The following is a 16,356-nucleotide window of genomic DNA, read 5'->3' as shown; positions in this document are numbered from 1 at the left end:
CTAATTTATTGCAATCACCACATATATGGGTGGAAGTCGGATGGTTCGGATCGGAATAGGCTTGTTGAAAATTTCCAAAAACATTCGAAAGCACAAAATCAAATCCAACTCCAATTCCAAAATTTTCGGAAATAAAAAATTCATTCCAATTTCAAAAGGCTCGAAAATTTCGGAATTTCGGAAAAAAAAAAATCGGAAATCGCATAAATTTTAAAATTTCAAAACTTAACGAAAATTTTATGAAAAATTCATAATTTTCCAAAAATAAGAACATTCACGTCGATAAAAGTAAAACTAATAACTATTAAATTTCCGTTAAAAAAAATAAATAACAATATATAAAAATAAGCCACATCATAATATTAAATAAAACTTCTAACAACAATTCAATATGTCAAAATCCTAAAATAAAACTTAAATCAAATTATTGTTTCAGAAAACGAAAAAAAAAATTAACAAAGTATTATATAATATATGTATTCATAGGTGTATTTTTTGGGGAAAAAATCGGAATTTTTTGGAATTTATTTCGGAAATTGAATTGGATTAAATAAAAAATTCCAATTTTTTTTATATAATTCAAATTCCATTCGAAAAAAATCAGAAAAATCCAGGAATCAGAATTTCGGAAGTCAGAATGAAAAAAGTTGTTCCAACATACATTAAATCAGAATTTTCGTTCCAACTTGCACCCCTAGCCCCATACATGCTCGCGATAATTTCAATTAAATCACATAAATTAAATCATATAGCATGTTCGCATTTAATTAAAAAGTAAATTAATCAACTAACATTCTCAACTTACGAATCACATAAACACATACTCATGTAAAATAACCATTAATCATAATTAATATAAATCAATTAAAATATGAATTAGGATAAATGAGTTTTTACTCCTGGAGCGTGAATCGTACGAAGATGGTTAGCTGCCAAATACCAATCCAACATATCCGGTCCAACAGTGGTGGCTCGAAGGCGGCTCCACGGCAGCGCGTGAGATTCACGAGCGAAGGGAAGGTGGCATGTGGCGGCTGCTCCCTTTCTCCTTCCTCCTCTTGGATTTCAGCTCGTAGACTGGTCTCCACACCCTACGCGGCACTAGGCACGTAGATGTTAGAATAAACAGAATTAAAACGAGAAGAAAATAACTACCAACGAAGAACGACGACGACGGCGACATACGCGTGGAGTGAGGGAAAGAGCGGCTAGGGTTTTATTATGTTTCGTCTCTCATTCACATGACCTATAAATCACTATTTATAGTGTTCTTGTGAAAAGAATAATGGACTTAAGTTGGACTCAGCCCAACAACGTAAGTTCACTAGTCTTTCTCTGCTCGTTTTTCACTACCCAATGATTGAAAAGTTATAACAATTATATTTTCGTAATCATTGTAACGTTCTCGTTAATACGACTGCTAATTCAAAATTTTCACTTTCTAAAACTGGAAACCCTAATTCAGTAGACCTGCTAAATCGGGAAACTTCCCAATTTAGAAAGTTCACTAAATTGTCGCCTAATTCTTTTTCTCTATTTATTATCATTCATAACCAACAATTACGAATATTGGACTCAATCATATTGACCTCCAATTACGCAAAGATTAACAGTTAATCTCAGTCCGCTCATTCAAGGAATTCAAGTACACGATAAGTGTGACCCTCAATGGTTCAGGTGTAAGCTAGTCGTGGGACCACAACCCATTGAGATTTAAACTCTTCCCTGCAGTTATAATTAAGGGGCGGCTAAAACTAATACCAATTTTTTCTCACTTCAAGTTTAATATCATATTTTATAGAAGTGTTTGCAATTTTTTCTTAGATTAATACCACAAATAATTTTTTTAATAGTAAAGTACTAAAATATCCATCATCAAACAAAATACAATTTATACAATTTTTTTTCCTCATTTCAATACCAAAAATTAAAAAAATATCTTCTTCTTCTGCACAACGTATTTTAACTTCTGCACAACGTATTTTAACTTCTGCACCCACAACAGATCCCCACTCGCGCATTTTCTTCATAAAGGATGGGCTGCAATCATCTACCTCTAGTATTTCGGTGTTCTTGAAATGATTCGATATGTTTTCCAGTTTATAGCAATGCCTAACAATCACCCACCTTAAGTATAGAATGTCAAATTCCAAGTTTTCTATATCAAAGTCTTCCAGCAGCAAGAACTCCAGACTGGGGAACTGTCCTTGTCTTTGGCTGGTTTTCCACAGAGGGCCGCAAAAGGCATACCATCGCAGTTTGAGCACTATAAGATTCGGTAATGATGCAATCACTTCCATATTCTCCCAAGGCAATCCACATCCACTCAGGCTTATCTTCCTAATTTTCATAGGAAAATTCGGAACTGAACGAACAATTTGAGAGCTCAGATTAGGATTTACAACAACGAATTTGAATGACTCAAAGCTCTCATAGATAGAGGCAAAGTGACCGAAAAAATTGAAGGTTTCGGTTGAGTCGTGCGCCGACTCAATCTGAACGGCTATTCTCTTCAGATTGGGGATTCTTGAAAGCACTTCAATGGTACAACTGTGAACACTCACACCCGAAACTGTTATAAGATTCTCAAGATGAGAATGATCCGAAGGAGGTAGGAGGTCGAAGCCCTTGCAATAAAGTTAATATAATAAAAATAATTAATTTAAAAATTGAAACTCCATTAAATATCTAATGCTCAGCTTCAAATAAATAAGAAAAAAAATGAATCAAAATTAATTCCTAGATATATGCTTATAATATATTATTGGACAACTTTTGAAATGCAGTTTTGTACAAAATAAATTTCATTATACAGTTTATACACAATTAGTATTAAGAGCAGCCCTGCAGTAGGTGGCTTAATCTTAAAAGTTGTGTCAATTGACCTAAGTTCGAATTTCGTTGCCAAATGATTTTAAGATCGAGCTTATACCAAGTGCAAATATCAAACAAATTTCGTAAATCCTCTCTCCCTCTCTCCAAAAGTACTGAGGCTCAATTTGATATCATTTGCAAGAAATATACTACTACTTTTTTGGGGATAATTATAGTTTTGGTCCCCCAAGTTTGCACATTTTTCACTTTTGGTCCTCCATTTACCACCGTCAACAAAATACACATTAATGTTGTCACATTTTAACACATTTACTCCCTCCATCTGTTTGACCGTTGAGTAGTAACGGTCAGCGGTTGAATTTGGGGTTTTTCTTTGAGAAAATTGCAAAAAGATCCCTGTATTCTTTCAAAATATTCTAAAAACCTCTAAATTTTTATCCAACCATAATTTAACCCCAATTTCATCAATTAACCAATTTTAACCAATGACCCCGATTTTCCAAAATTGGGTAATCCGACGTTGACTTTCTTTTTAACTCGGTTGACTATTTTTTCGATTGATCTGTTTTTGCCGTTGTTGACCGATGTTGAATGTCGGGTTAACAACATTGACATTTTTTTCTTGATTTTTATTTTATTTTTATTTAAATTGTTGAGTAATGGAAAAATATAATTTAAAAGAAATTAAAAGCAGATAATCGGCGAGAAAATAATATCATAAAAAAGTCAAATAAAGAAAAAAAGAAAAAAGTCAACGCATCTCAATAACGGAAAAAAATTAAGAAAAAAAAAGATAAAAATTAACGGCCGATGTTAGCCCCCAAAACCGTTGTACTAGAGTTGTTATCTCATTCCAAATTACTCCGCACATGCCTAATTCATCTTCTTCATATTTTTTTGGGAAGAAATTTGGGATGTAGTAGCGGTTCAACGAAGAAAAAATTGAGGGGAACAAATTATGGATTTTAGATTTTTTTTAAATTATATGTAGGCCCTAGAATTTTAGATAGAAACCATTTTAGAAGTTTATAATTTTAATATTATGATACTAGATATTAATATAGTATTATTATTGTGTTATACAGTAACTGTGTTGATCGGAAAAAAAACAACAGGGAAAAGTTTATAAAAAATCAAGAAAAATAAAAAAAGTCGACATTGTTAACCGAGGATACAATGTCGGTGAACGGCGTCAAAATCAATATTAAAAAAAAAATTCAATGCCGAAAAAAAACAGTAAAAAAAAAAAAATCAACAGCAGTCAACGGTCAGCGGTAATGGTGGTTAAAAATCGGGGTCGTTTGTCAAAATTGATTAAATGATGAAAGTGGGGTTAAATTAGGGTTGAATAAAATTTTAGGGGTTTTTAGAATATTTTAAAAGAATGTTGGGGTCTGAGTGCAATTTTTATCTATGAAAAATCCCAAACTGAGCCCTAATTCAACAGTTGACCGTTACTTCTTGACAGTCAAATAGAGATGGACTAAATGTGTTAAAATGTGACAACATTAGTGTGTATTTTGTTTACGGCGGTAAATGGGGGACCAAAAGTAAAAAACGTGCGAACTTGGGGGACCAAAACTATAATTATCCCACTTTTGAGCTTCTTTTTATCACTTACAAGCTATGATGCTTGGAAACTTCAACCCACACGCGTTTCCATGTTTCGGAAATGTTTCGGAAATCGAAACTCCATGACACCTGTCAGAAAAGTTTCAGGGCCATTTCCATAAATATATAAAAGTTTTGGGGACGTTTCTGATAATAATGGAAAATTGAAAACACTTTTCCACACAAAATAAATCCAAATTTCATTTCAAATAAAGACTTCGAATTGCATAAGCTTCAAAAAAATCTTAAATATTATGTCTCCTTTTCACTTCTAGTGGTGTTTTAATATTTTTGTAGATGTTAATTTCATACTAAAATAAATTTATATGCCTCGAATGTAGATTGTGGAATGATATTAAACATTTTAATATTTTTTTAGAAATTATGAATGCACCCCTATATTTTTATTATTTAAGTGTTTCCCCACATTCCCGTATTCATTTTTTTGGAAAATGGAGTTTTCCCATTTCCGTTTCCCCGTGTTCTCGTCCTCGTGTCTGTGCTACATAGCTTACAAGTTAAAAGCCATTGCAAAAAAAGTAAAAATCATAGTTAGGTAGTATCCATACAAAAACAACATTATTTCCAGAATTGCTTCTGATCGGTAGCATCAATTATGTCAAATATGACTTTTACATTTATTACAAGAATAACCTTACGAATAAATCAAGGAAATATCCGAAACATAAGTTTCAATGACAACCCAACGAAGAAAAACAAAAAAGGGAAAATATCAAATCATGAACACAACTCTCTTTGAGATTCAGCAATGCTTGATGAATAGAAAATCTTCATCTTTGCAAGGCATTCCATCGCAGTTTGAGCACTTTAAGATATGGTAATGCTGCAATCACCGCCATATTCTTCAAGGTAATCCACATCCATGCAAACTTATCTTTGTAATGTTCACAGGAAATTTCGGAACACAACGAACAACATGAGAGCTGAGATTATGATTTATAACAACACATTTCAACGACTCAAATTCATCATAGTGGGTGGCAAAATGACCGAAAAAATTTAAGGTTTCGATTGACTCGTGTGCTGACTCGATCTGAACGGCTATTCTCTTTAGCTTGGGGGTTCTTGAAAGCACTTCTATGGTATAACTATGAACACTCACACCTGAAATTGTTAAAAAATTCTCAAGATAAGAATCACCGAGGGGAGGAGTTGGCAGATCAAAGCCCTTGCAGTAAAGTTGTTTTAGTTTATGCATGTTCCAGATCTCTATAGACAGATAAACTGGACCATTATTCCACAACACTACTTTCAAGCCATTGCAAATAGTAAAAATCATAGTTAGTTATCTACTCCAAAAATATCATTATTTCCAGATTTGCTTCACATTAGCATCAACTATGTAAAATCAATTGCCCTCTTACATTCATTGAGCTTATTGCATTTACTACCCCTCTGAAACTCGCAACTGCGCGATTTCTCCCTGTCATAAAAGTATTAGCAAATACACCCCATTTTCTTTTTCTTTTTTATATTTAACATATATTTGCATATTGTTTGCTACAATTCAACTATTTTTCCATTTGTTTTTTCTTTTTTGGATTTATTTATATTTAATATCTATTTTTTGCATTTTGAAATTAAAATATTTTTTACAGAATTTTATTGTTTTCGTGATTGATGGGTGTGGCACGTGGTAGTGAATCAAAATTAATCATAATTATTTTTATTTTTAGCAAAAACCCGTGGCTTAACCTACTTGGGTATTTTTGTCTTTTCACAGTTGGTCAACGGCCAAAAGTTAAATGAGTCGAGTATACGTCCTAAAAATAAGCATATGGGGTGTTTGCTAATTTTTTTATGATAGGGGGAAATCGCGCAGCTACAAATTTCACAGGGGTAGTAAATGCAATAAGCTCTACATTCATTACAAGAATGGCCTCACGAATAAATCATGAAATTTATTCTTATTCTCTTCACTTTTTGTGCACATATGAATAATCAAAAACCTCTCTTTGATGATTTCACTATTTCCTGAAAGACTCTAAGAACAAATATTAGCTCAATTGGATGCGATCGATCGAGCCATATTAAAACCGCAAGCATTTTGGAAACTAGTATTTGTAAAATAAAATATAGAGTCGTTGATTTCAAATATATCCAAACAAAACTACCCGGTCCTGTTGACAAAACGGTATTATACTCTGCTTCCTTTACCCAATCAATCGAGCGCACGAATCCATAGCACATTCCAGATTCTCTAGATAGAGAATCTTTAAAACAAGAAGGGGCATAACCGAATTTTGTTAAGCTTTCTGGATATTTTCATTCATAGGTTTTAGAAAAATAAATAAATAAATACATATATATATATATATATATATATATATATATATATATATATATATATATATATATATATATATATATATACACGCATATATCTTGGTCTGATTATCAAGGCCTTGGCAAAGGAATCAAGCTCGAACAACCTAATTCTTTTTTTGCATTAATTTGGATTTTGGGTGGGCTAATTAATAAATATTGGGTGGACTTAATAGATATATATGCATAATATGGGGTAAATTTAGTAATTTAAGGTTGGCCTTGGGCCCTTATAATTCTTTTTATACATATTTTAGAATTTTTGTTGTAGTCTGAAGTTACGAGTTGAACTTGAGCTTGAAATGAGCTTTCATACCTTAACCATATTCACTAACAACTTACAGGGAGGTACATTTCACATTCAACAATCATTTGATATACTCAATCCATCACACTTTTTTTTTTATTTCCAGACATTGCAAAAGTAAAAGTTATGTAAATTAATTACCTTTTACGTTACAAGAATGGCCTCACGAATAAATCAAGAAAATATCCAAAAACATTAAGTTTCAATGATCACCAAAAAAAAAAAAAAGTTTACAAAAACAGGAAAATATCAAATCATAAACAGTTTTATGAAAGCTTTGAAATTTTGCCACACTTGCCGAATAGGAATCTTCATCTTCATTTGAATAGTTGAGGCATTTCAATTGCCCAGCAACACACGATTAGCCATTCGGAATTTATTATAATCCTGTACACACAGATAAATAAAAATCAATCAAAACCTCTCTTCAACATTTTCAAGGATCAAGCTTACCAAAAATTCACAGAAGAAAAAGCAAAATTCACCGTGCAGCTAAGTTGAAAATTAACATAGAATTGCTCTGGTAGATATATAATGGTTAATGAACAGGATGAAAGATACAATATTTGGTAACAAGTAAAGATAAAAACGCCACTGATTTTTTTGGTATCACTCTTTAGAGTATACATCTTCGTTCTTTCGAGTTTCAACGGCTCAATGGTTCGAAACACTTTGAAGAGAATGCAACAGTTTTTGTAAACTAAGAAAATTTATTATAAAGTCCAATACTGTTTTTTAAAATAGAGTATTTTCGTGTTGACAAAAAAAGAAAGAGATATATAGTCCTAGTCAAAGAAATTGCTGGGATATGATCATCTATATATTAGATTCTTCAAGTGTACCATTGAATTGACCCTAAATGTTTTTACATAGATTTGACGACCATTAATTACCTTTATAGATCCGTACTTGAAGAACCTATTTTAGCTTCTGCACCCAAAAAGGGTCGACACTCGCGCATTTTCTTCATAAAGGATGGGTTGCAATCATCTACCTCTAGTAGTTCAGTCTCCTCGAATAGATTCGAGATGTTTTCCAATTTATAACAATGCCTAACAATCACCCACCTTAATGATTGAATGTCAAATTCCAAGTTCTCTATATCCAAGTCTTCCAGCAGCAAGAACTCCAGACTGGGGAACTGTCCTCTGCTGGTTTTCCACAGAGGGCCACAAAAGGCATACCATCGCAGTTTGAGCACTATAAGATTCGGTAATGATGCAATCACTTCCATATTCTCCCAAGGCAATCCACATCCACTCAGGCTTATCTTCCTAATGTTCATAGGAAAATTCGAAACTGAACGAATAATTTGAGAGCTCAGATTAGGATTTACAACGACACATTTGAATGACTCAAATTCCTCATAGACAGAGGCAAACTGACCGAAAAAATTGAAGGTTTCGGTTGAGTCGTGTGCTGACTCAATTTGAACGGCTATTCTCGTTAGCTTGGGGATTCTTGAAAGCACTTCCATGGTACAACTGTGAACACTCACACCTGATACTGTTAAGAGATTCTCAAGATGACAATCATCCGGAGGAGGTGGGAGGTCGAAGCCCTTGCAATAAAGTTGCTTCAGTTTATGCAGGTTCCAGATGTCTATAGGCAGATAAATTGGACCATTATTCGACAATTTGATGTTATGATGCCGAGTGAAAATCAATACCTCGAGGTTCGAAAGTGTGGATATGGAGTCGGGGAGCTCTCTGTCACACGTGATGGAAAGGTGCGTCAAGTGAAGTAATGCTAGTAGTTGATGTGGGAACTCGTAGAAGCGGATCGCAAGTGCATCTAGTACCTTGAGCAATCTAAAACAAAAGGGCAACAATACTGGATATTGTTGTTTTGGACCGAAACACAGAAGAGATCGTGCATTCGGAACAGATTCCATCCATTCATGAACTTGTGTTAAAGCAAGAACAACATTATTGTGGACGCACAAACGCTGCTGCATTCTGATGTTCTCCGGAGTACAATCGGTGTATCTTTTCAGGATATGGAAAAACTTTTCACTCTTAGCTTCACTAACACATAGACTTCGAAAGGTGAAATGCAGTCTACAATTCTTAAAACTACTCCTATCTACAGAGGTGTGCTTTTCTCTCAAAACAACACTTTGCAGAATAAGTAGATCCAAGGTGTTTCCAGCAATTTCTTCAAACCCCGGGTATGTCCCCACAAAGCCCTCAGAGAGCCATAATTTGATGAGCTTTGATCGAGAAATCGCATAATGTTTTGGGAACACACCCATATACATAAAGAATGGCTTTACACTACAAAAAAATGTATTTTATGTGACAATTTGTTGTGACGAAAGTTAAATTCGTCACATAAATAACAAGTTTATATGACGAAGTGAGATGTCGTCTCATAAAGTAATATTTTATGAGACAAAATTATTTTGGTCATATAAGGTTCGTTTTATATGACAATATTATAAATTTGTCATGAAAAGAAATGGCTAGCTCATTTCAACGATCGGTGCACCCTTTTAGTGACAACATTGAATTGTTTTTGGACAAAATAATTTCGTCACATTCATTTTTTATTGTGACAAAATTGATTTTGTCACAACTAAATAATTTATAATTAAATATAAATTTTATCATAAATCTTTTACAATTAATAACTGAAGGATCCTTTTAATTGAATATCAATTAAAATTTTATTATTTTCCTCTCTCACCATTTTCCTTCCACTCCCTCTCTCTCGTTTCGGCTCTTGGGTCAGGTGGTCAACAACCACCGCCAGCCTTCCGCCCGTTGCCTTCGCCACCACTGTCAGCCTTCCGATTGTCGCCTCCGCCAGCTTTCCGCTTGTCGCATCCGCCACCACCGCCAGCCAGCCTTCCGCTTGTCGCCTCCGCACCACCGCCAGCCTTCCGCTTGTCGCCTCCGCTAGTCTCTCAGTCGATTCAATTAAGGTAATTTTATTTTCTCCCCCAAATCTCTACCTCTTTGTCATTGTTTTCTCCCCCAATGTGCAATGGAATGTTAAGATTTTGGGTAGAAGTGCGTAAGTTGGATTTTTTGAGCATCTACCCCTCTATCATCTTTCTTCTCTCTTAATCTGAAATCTAATGTTAAGGTCTTGGCTAAAAGTTCGTTAACTGGATTTTTTTCTCAAAATTAAATTAAATTAAGGATATCTAATTTAATTTTCAAAATTTCTTCGATGTTTGAATTTAAATTAGGGTTTTTTGAATCAGAATTATAGAGTTTTCTAGTATGATGCTTCAACGGAAGTGCAATAATGAAGCCCTAAAGGAAGAAATGAAGAGTAAAACATTGAAAAATTGAAGTATGTAGATGGAATCCCCCTGCTCTTGTTTACTATTAATTGATTCTCTACAGCGAAAATAATTTGGTGTTCCCCCTGCTGATTTTGCTTCCCCAGTGTCCGTTAAAATCGGCATTAACTTTACTGACTGTCTCTAAGTTGTTGAATAATTAGTCGATTACTTGTTTAGGCATATGAAGCTTCATAGCAAGTCGAATTTATTTTTTCTTAGTTCATGTGGTATCATAACATCCAGCAGCTATTTTCTTTTGCACTATTCACGAGCTTGTATTTTAGCTGTGGGGAAACAAATTCCCCTAGTTTTGCACTATACAGGGATAAAAAGCTTCATTATCCTTCCAGGGAAGTTATAGCAGTCCATTATATAGTCTTCAGAATTTGTTTTCTACATGATAACAAAGAGCAACAGTTGACCAATTAGAAATATACGGCAAGTCTTCAATGGATTTATGAATGTCAATTTAAGTGGATTCATGTGGTGTAGGACCCAAATTCATTTGAAGTAAGTAGATAATAGTTTTAATTAATGTCATCTTTGGTTCTTTTTTGCAGGGAAGAACAACACTATATGATTGCTCCTCTGCTACAAAATCAAGATCACTTATGGTGGTGTTGTCAGAGGCATGCAGCTTGGTTCATCAGCCTAAACGAAATCAAGATCACTTAAACAAGAAACTGATTAAAAACACTGTTTACTTCTTTCACTTCATTCGGTAATTTTCTGCTGCTTTGTTGCACACAGAGTTGTACTCAAGCAGATCATTCAAGATTTGGTCATATGAAGACTAATCTGACTCGTCCTTCTTTTATTTACTCATATGAAGATTAGGTTAATGATGCAGGTGTAAAAAATAGACATTATGAGATGCATGTACCTCTAGGCTTTGATGTGGTACCGTATGCTGGAAAGATTTATCTCGGTTTCTGGCTGCTTACCTTTCTAGAGACATGGTAATTATCTTGCTGTCTTAGTTGTTTGTTTCCTTGATTTCACCTCATTGTAATGATGATCAACTTTCTTTCTAATGAAACGAACTGTAACTACTCGATATGGTGGTTTTGTTTTGGCTGGACGCTAATTGTAACCAGCGAACCGACTCTTGAAATTAAAAGTTTTTTTTGTGGTAGCATTTTTAAGATTTAATTTATTATGCTTAAAGTTAGTGTGTAAGTATAGTTTTCTAATTATTGATTTTCCCTTTGCAGAATAACAAGCGAGGAAGGAACCTTTAGCGGGATCGACTGAGTAGCACCAAGCACTTTCTTAGTCAAGGTATCTCTTCGTTGTCCGGTTTGCATGGATTTCAGATTTCTTAGTACTTTTGATATTCATTATACAATAATACTAATTATTTGTCAATATGATAAAGTTGCTATACGAGTAACTTTGGTTGTGTAGAGTGTATCCTTATTACTGCAGCTTGGTTCCTTTTAAGTTCATATTGCTTGTGAAAAAAAGTTTTTGTGCACCTTTGTCTTCAGGTATTATTACTGCAGCTTGATTGTTTTAAATTCATGTTGCCCCCCCCCCCCCCCCCCCCCCCCCCCCCCCCCAATAATTTCCATGGTAAATATTTAGAATTCATTAAATTTTAGGTTTTACTTTAAAGAATTTTGGAAGTTAGACAATTTTTCGAGAACTTCCGTTTCATTGTTTGAAGCAATGGTTGGAATTTGGAATTTGGAATTTGGAAATAGAATTGCTACATTATATTTAGCCATTTAATCATTTTTTTGGGGGTTGCCTGAATTAAGTGATTGCAGCTGCGCGAGCCCAGGTGATTTTTTTAATGAATTCACGAATCAAACGCAGAAATCCATTCGTGATTTTTTTTTTCTTTAGCTCAGGTGAGTATTACGCCCTCGCCTTTTTTTTTTTTTTTTTTTTGTGTGTGTGTGTGTGTGTGTACTGAAAGCGGTAGAATTTAAATTTCTTGTATGAATGTGTGCGCAAAATCAAATTGATCAATTTTTTTAATTTTTTTTCTTTTTCAGATTTTAGATTATGTTTGTCGGATTTTGTAGACGATGTATTGTATATGCTCTGGAAATTGGTAGTTTCCAATTTTTCATGTTTTGCAGTCTTCAATTTTGACCTGATGAGTTTCATACGCGGGTCGTCTAATTTAGGTTGCGGCTTTTATTCTCTCCAATTGAGAATTATAATTATGTTTCGATGCTAGAAGATTCAAGGGTTGTTGAATAAAAAAATGGGATTTAATTTATTATTATTATTTTTATTATTTTTGTGATACAGATTTGTGGATTGATCTGGGAAAAATGATGGTCAGTTACAGTGGAAAAGAGGCTATCTCAGGGCACTTGAGATACTTGTTAAATGTACAGTTGAAGCCTGAAATTACAAAGAAGGTTGTGAGGAGGAATTCGCTCCACTGAAGGAAACACTCTGTATTTTTATATTATGTAGTTTATTTTTAATGCAAGTTTCAATTTAATTTGTATGTGAAATGGTACGATATATTGCAATACAATTTTATTTCCGGAATGGTTGTTTAGTTTTTTGAAATTTTATTATTAGTTTCTTTAATTTAAATGCTAATAATATGAATAATATAAATATTATATACCAAATTATATATTTATAATAAAATTTTGAAAAATAACTTTTTGTGACGAAATAATTGTCTCAATAGATATCGTGTCTTCTGTGACAAAATAATTTGTCACAAGAAGTAAGTGAAAAGATTACTTCTTGTGACGACAATTGTTTTAGCGACGAACATATTCGGTTTATGCGACGAACACTTCGTCACCACAACAATAAAACTTTATGTGACGAATTTTGCTTTTGTCACAATATTTGGTGACGAAAACTTCAGTTTGTCACTTGACACCTTTCACGACGGGGCCTACGCGACGACCCCTGTGACGAAATATATCGTCACCTAATTTTTTTTGTGACAATATATTGAGTTTTTGCGACGAGTTCTTGCGTCACATAAAACAGTTTTTTTTGTAGTGTTAGAAGCTGAGGCAACATCATGTAACTAAAAAATAGTGCCTTTGACAGTGGCGTATCATCATATCTTGTGATGACGAGTGGATCTTCTTTTTCTGATAATGTCTTCCATTCTTGAAAAGATTTTCCACGCAGATTCTCTCCAACCTGTATAATTGCTGCAGGGAGTCCTTCACAGTTGTTGGCAATCTTCTTTCCAATTTTCTCAAGTTCTCGACTGCACTTCTCCTCTCTATTACAAAATGCGGTCTGGTGAAGTAATTTCCAACTTTCGTCGTTGTTGAGAAATGGTAATGTAATAACCTTCTTTGTCTCAAGAAAGTCATATAAGTTCTGGATCTGAGATATGATGATGATCTGACTTCCTTTTATGTTTTCTGGAAAACCACGAGGTATTAGATCAGTGTCGTCAGCCCATACATCGTCTAAGACAATTAGATACTTTTGAGTAGATAAAGCCTCCGAAAATTGATTCGTGTCTAGTTTATCAGAAGGGATGACGACACCAAGTTCATCGAGAACACGCAGCATAATATCTTCCGATCGAGTGTAGTCTGGGCCGATGTGCAGAAATAAACGAGTTTCGAACTCCTTTACAACACGTGGATCGTTGTAAACTTGTTTAACAAGGCTAGTCTTGCCGATTCCGGTCATGCCCACAACTGATTTAACTAAGTCATGGGAATTGGGATCTAAAATCCATTGTTTAAGTGCTCCAATTTGGTCATCGAATCCCACGAGAAGATTCTGCTGTTGATTGTCAGTATTATAATCTGAAGAAGCAAAATTAGAATACCTGCTGCTGCTGCTGCTGCTACAGTTCTGTTCTTCTTCGTCAGTTGCTGTGAGAAACGAAGTAATTTCTTGTTTGACTATTTGCAGTTGTTGGGAGAGAGACAAAGTGAAACCGATGTCATCATGATCTGGATCCGACAAGTGGGAGTCGATAAGATCATGGAATATTAGGACAGCATCTATGACTCGTCTTTCATAAGCTGCCGCATCAACTTTCTTGCTGCTGGGAATCACCATCATTTTATTGAAAACTGAATACATTTCATCAAGGAGACACTGCTTGTCTGATTCGGAAAGAAAATCATCGGATTCGGAAATGCGTTTCAGTGTCTGCTCAAGGGAAATTACATCAGCAGAACAACCCATTTCGTACCAACACCTCTGTGTGTGAGAGAGAGAGAGAGAGAGAAAGTAGTAATAAGGCACAATTTGATAAGATTTGCAGAAAAAATACTTTTGGAGTAGTTTGGAGTTCAATTTGATAAGATTTGCAGAAAAAATACATGTGGGTTGTGTTTTCTTGGAATTTGTGTGGGTGGATTGTGTTGGGGGAAATCTACCGACATTTTGACATTTTGGGGGAAAATCTAGTGGCTGATGACCAATAATAATAATAATAATAATAATAATAGTGTAGTATTTATAAGCTATATAGAATTGTGGAATGATATTAAACGGGCATATTTATTTTAGTAAATTGTGGAATGATATTAAACATTTTAATATTTAAAAAAAAATTATGAATGCACCCCTATATTTTTACTATTTACGCGTTTCCCCACATTCTCATATTCATTTTTTTGGAAAACGGAGTTTTCCCATGCCCGTTTCCCTGTTTCCCAGTGGTTGCATTCCCGTATCCGTACTACATAGCTTACAGTTAAAAGCCATTGCAAAAAGAAAAAAATAAATAAATAAAAGATGTAAAAATCATAGTTAGTTAGTATCCACACAAGAACAATATTATTTCCTGAATTGCTTCTGATTAGTAGCATCAATTATGTAAAATTGCGCCTTTTACATTTGGGCTATTTACAAATAAGCACATCAATGGGTACTTATTCATAAACAGATTCAAACAATAAACTCATTTACAAATAAGTCCACACATGGTCCAGATTTTTGTAAAAGACTAAAATCTGGAATCCGGCCGCAGAAAAAAAAACAGACCGGCAAAAAAAAAAAAAAAAAAAAAAAAAAAAAAAAAAGCATAAAAGTGCGGCGCACGTGCGATTTTCCGTCCAAACTAACTGGACAAATGGACGGAGGGACAGAAACAGCATAAAAGTGATATGTTTAGGGACGAAAATTGTAACTTCATCTTGTTTAGGGACGAAAATCGTATAAGTGGTAATATATATATATATATATATATATATATATATATATATATATATATATATATATATATATATATATATATATATATATATATATATATATATATATATATATATATATATATATATATATATATATATATATATATATATATATATATATGATGTTTGAGTAAGTTTTTTCAAAGTTAATATCTTTCAACTTCAATTTTGGAATTTTGGGAGGTTTGTGGTAGTTTTGATTTCGCCCACAGCAACGCGGCGTCTCATAAGGGAAGAACTCTCGCAGTGTGAGACTGTCTGGATTTTTTTATGGGTTTATAACTTCGAGTTTGGCATGGATTCTATCAAGAATGCATATTAGATTGGAAATTTGGGAGTGGGTTGAGGAGATTGAAAGATATTTTAGAATTGGATGGCTAGAGTTTCTGAGATGAAGCATGAAGTGTGATTTGGGAAGAGTGAGGTAGAAATGTGAGGGGAAATTAGTACATTTGTTTGCCATATCAACATTTCAATGCCATATGTTATTCCACACCACGTTTAATGGCAAGATAGATGTCTCGTGAGCCACATGTGCAATTTCCGTCGAAGTTGGCTGACGACGTAACGACAGAACATAAATTGATCAAATGTGGCAAATTCCAGGACATATTTTGTGGATTGAAATATTTGAGGACATAAGTCGTTTTAGTGTTAAAGTTTAGGGACATAAAATTTAATTTTCTCTGAGGGGGGTTTTTGTATTTATGTATAGTACATGGGGTATATGATACAAAGTTCATAGTACATGGGTGTTTTTGTATTTAACCCTTGATTTTATTCACAGCAAGTGACGG

At 34.0% G+C, this 16,356-nt stretch overlaps 1 protein-coding gene across 1 annotated transcript; it reads right to left on the bottom strand.

Moving 5' to 3' along the window:
- Positions 1-7,163: 7,163 nt before the first annotated feature.
- LOC105960288 (putative late blight resistance protein homolog R1A-10) lies at positions 7,164-14,742 on the bottom strand. The gene is made up of 3 exons (XM_088819019.1): positions 13,393-14,742; positions 7,993-9,375; positions 7,164-7,486 (listed from the first exon to the last, which is right to left on the bottom strand). The coding sequence occupies exons 1-2, from the start codon at positions 14,541-14,543 to the stop codon at positions 7,995-7,997; spliced, it is 2,532 nt and encodes an 843-aa protein (XP_088675145.1). The 5' UTR covers positions 14,544-14,742; the 3' UTR covers positions 7,164-7,486; positions 7,993-7,994.
- Positions 14,743-16,356: the final 1,614 nt, after the last annotated feature.

The sequence above is a fragment of the Erythranthe guttata genome, chromosome 1 (assembly GCF_056151865.1).
Source record: "Erythranthe guttata isolate IM_541 chromosome 1, IM_541, whole genome shotgun sequence".
Taxonomy (NCBI): domain Eukaryota; kingdom Viridiplantae; phylum Streptophyta; class Magnoliopsida; order Lamiales; family Phrymaceae; genus Erythranthe; species Erythranthe guttata.
Note: the sequence above shows the minus strand (reverse complement) of the source record. Positions and strands in the feature narration are given on the sequence as shown.

What these genes read in the sequence shown, in the direction of transcription:
- LOC105960288 (XM_088819019.1), bottom strand. Translation starts at nt 14,543, where the DNA reads ATGGGTTGTTCTGCTGATGTAATTTCCCTTGAGCAGACACTGAAACGC. An exon ending in AGTTACATGATGTTGCCTCA is followed by an intron (nt 9,376 to 13,392) that starts GCTTCTAACACT and finishes ATTTTTTTGTAG; the next exon opens with TGTAAAGCCATTCTTTATGT.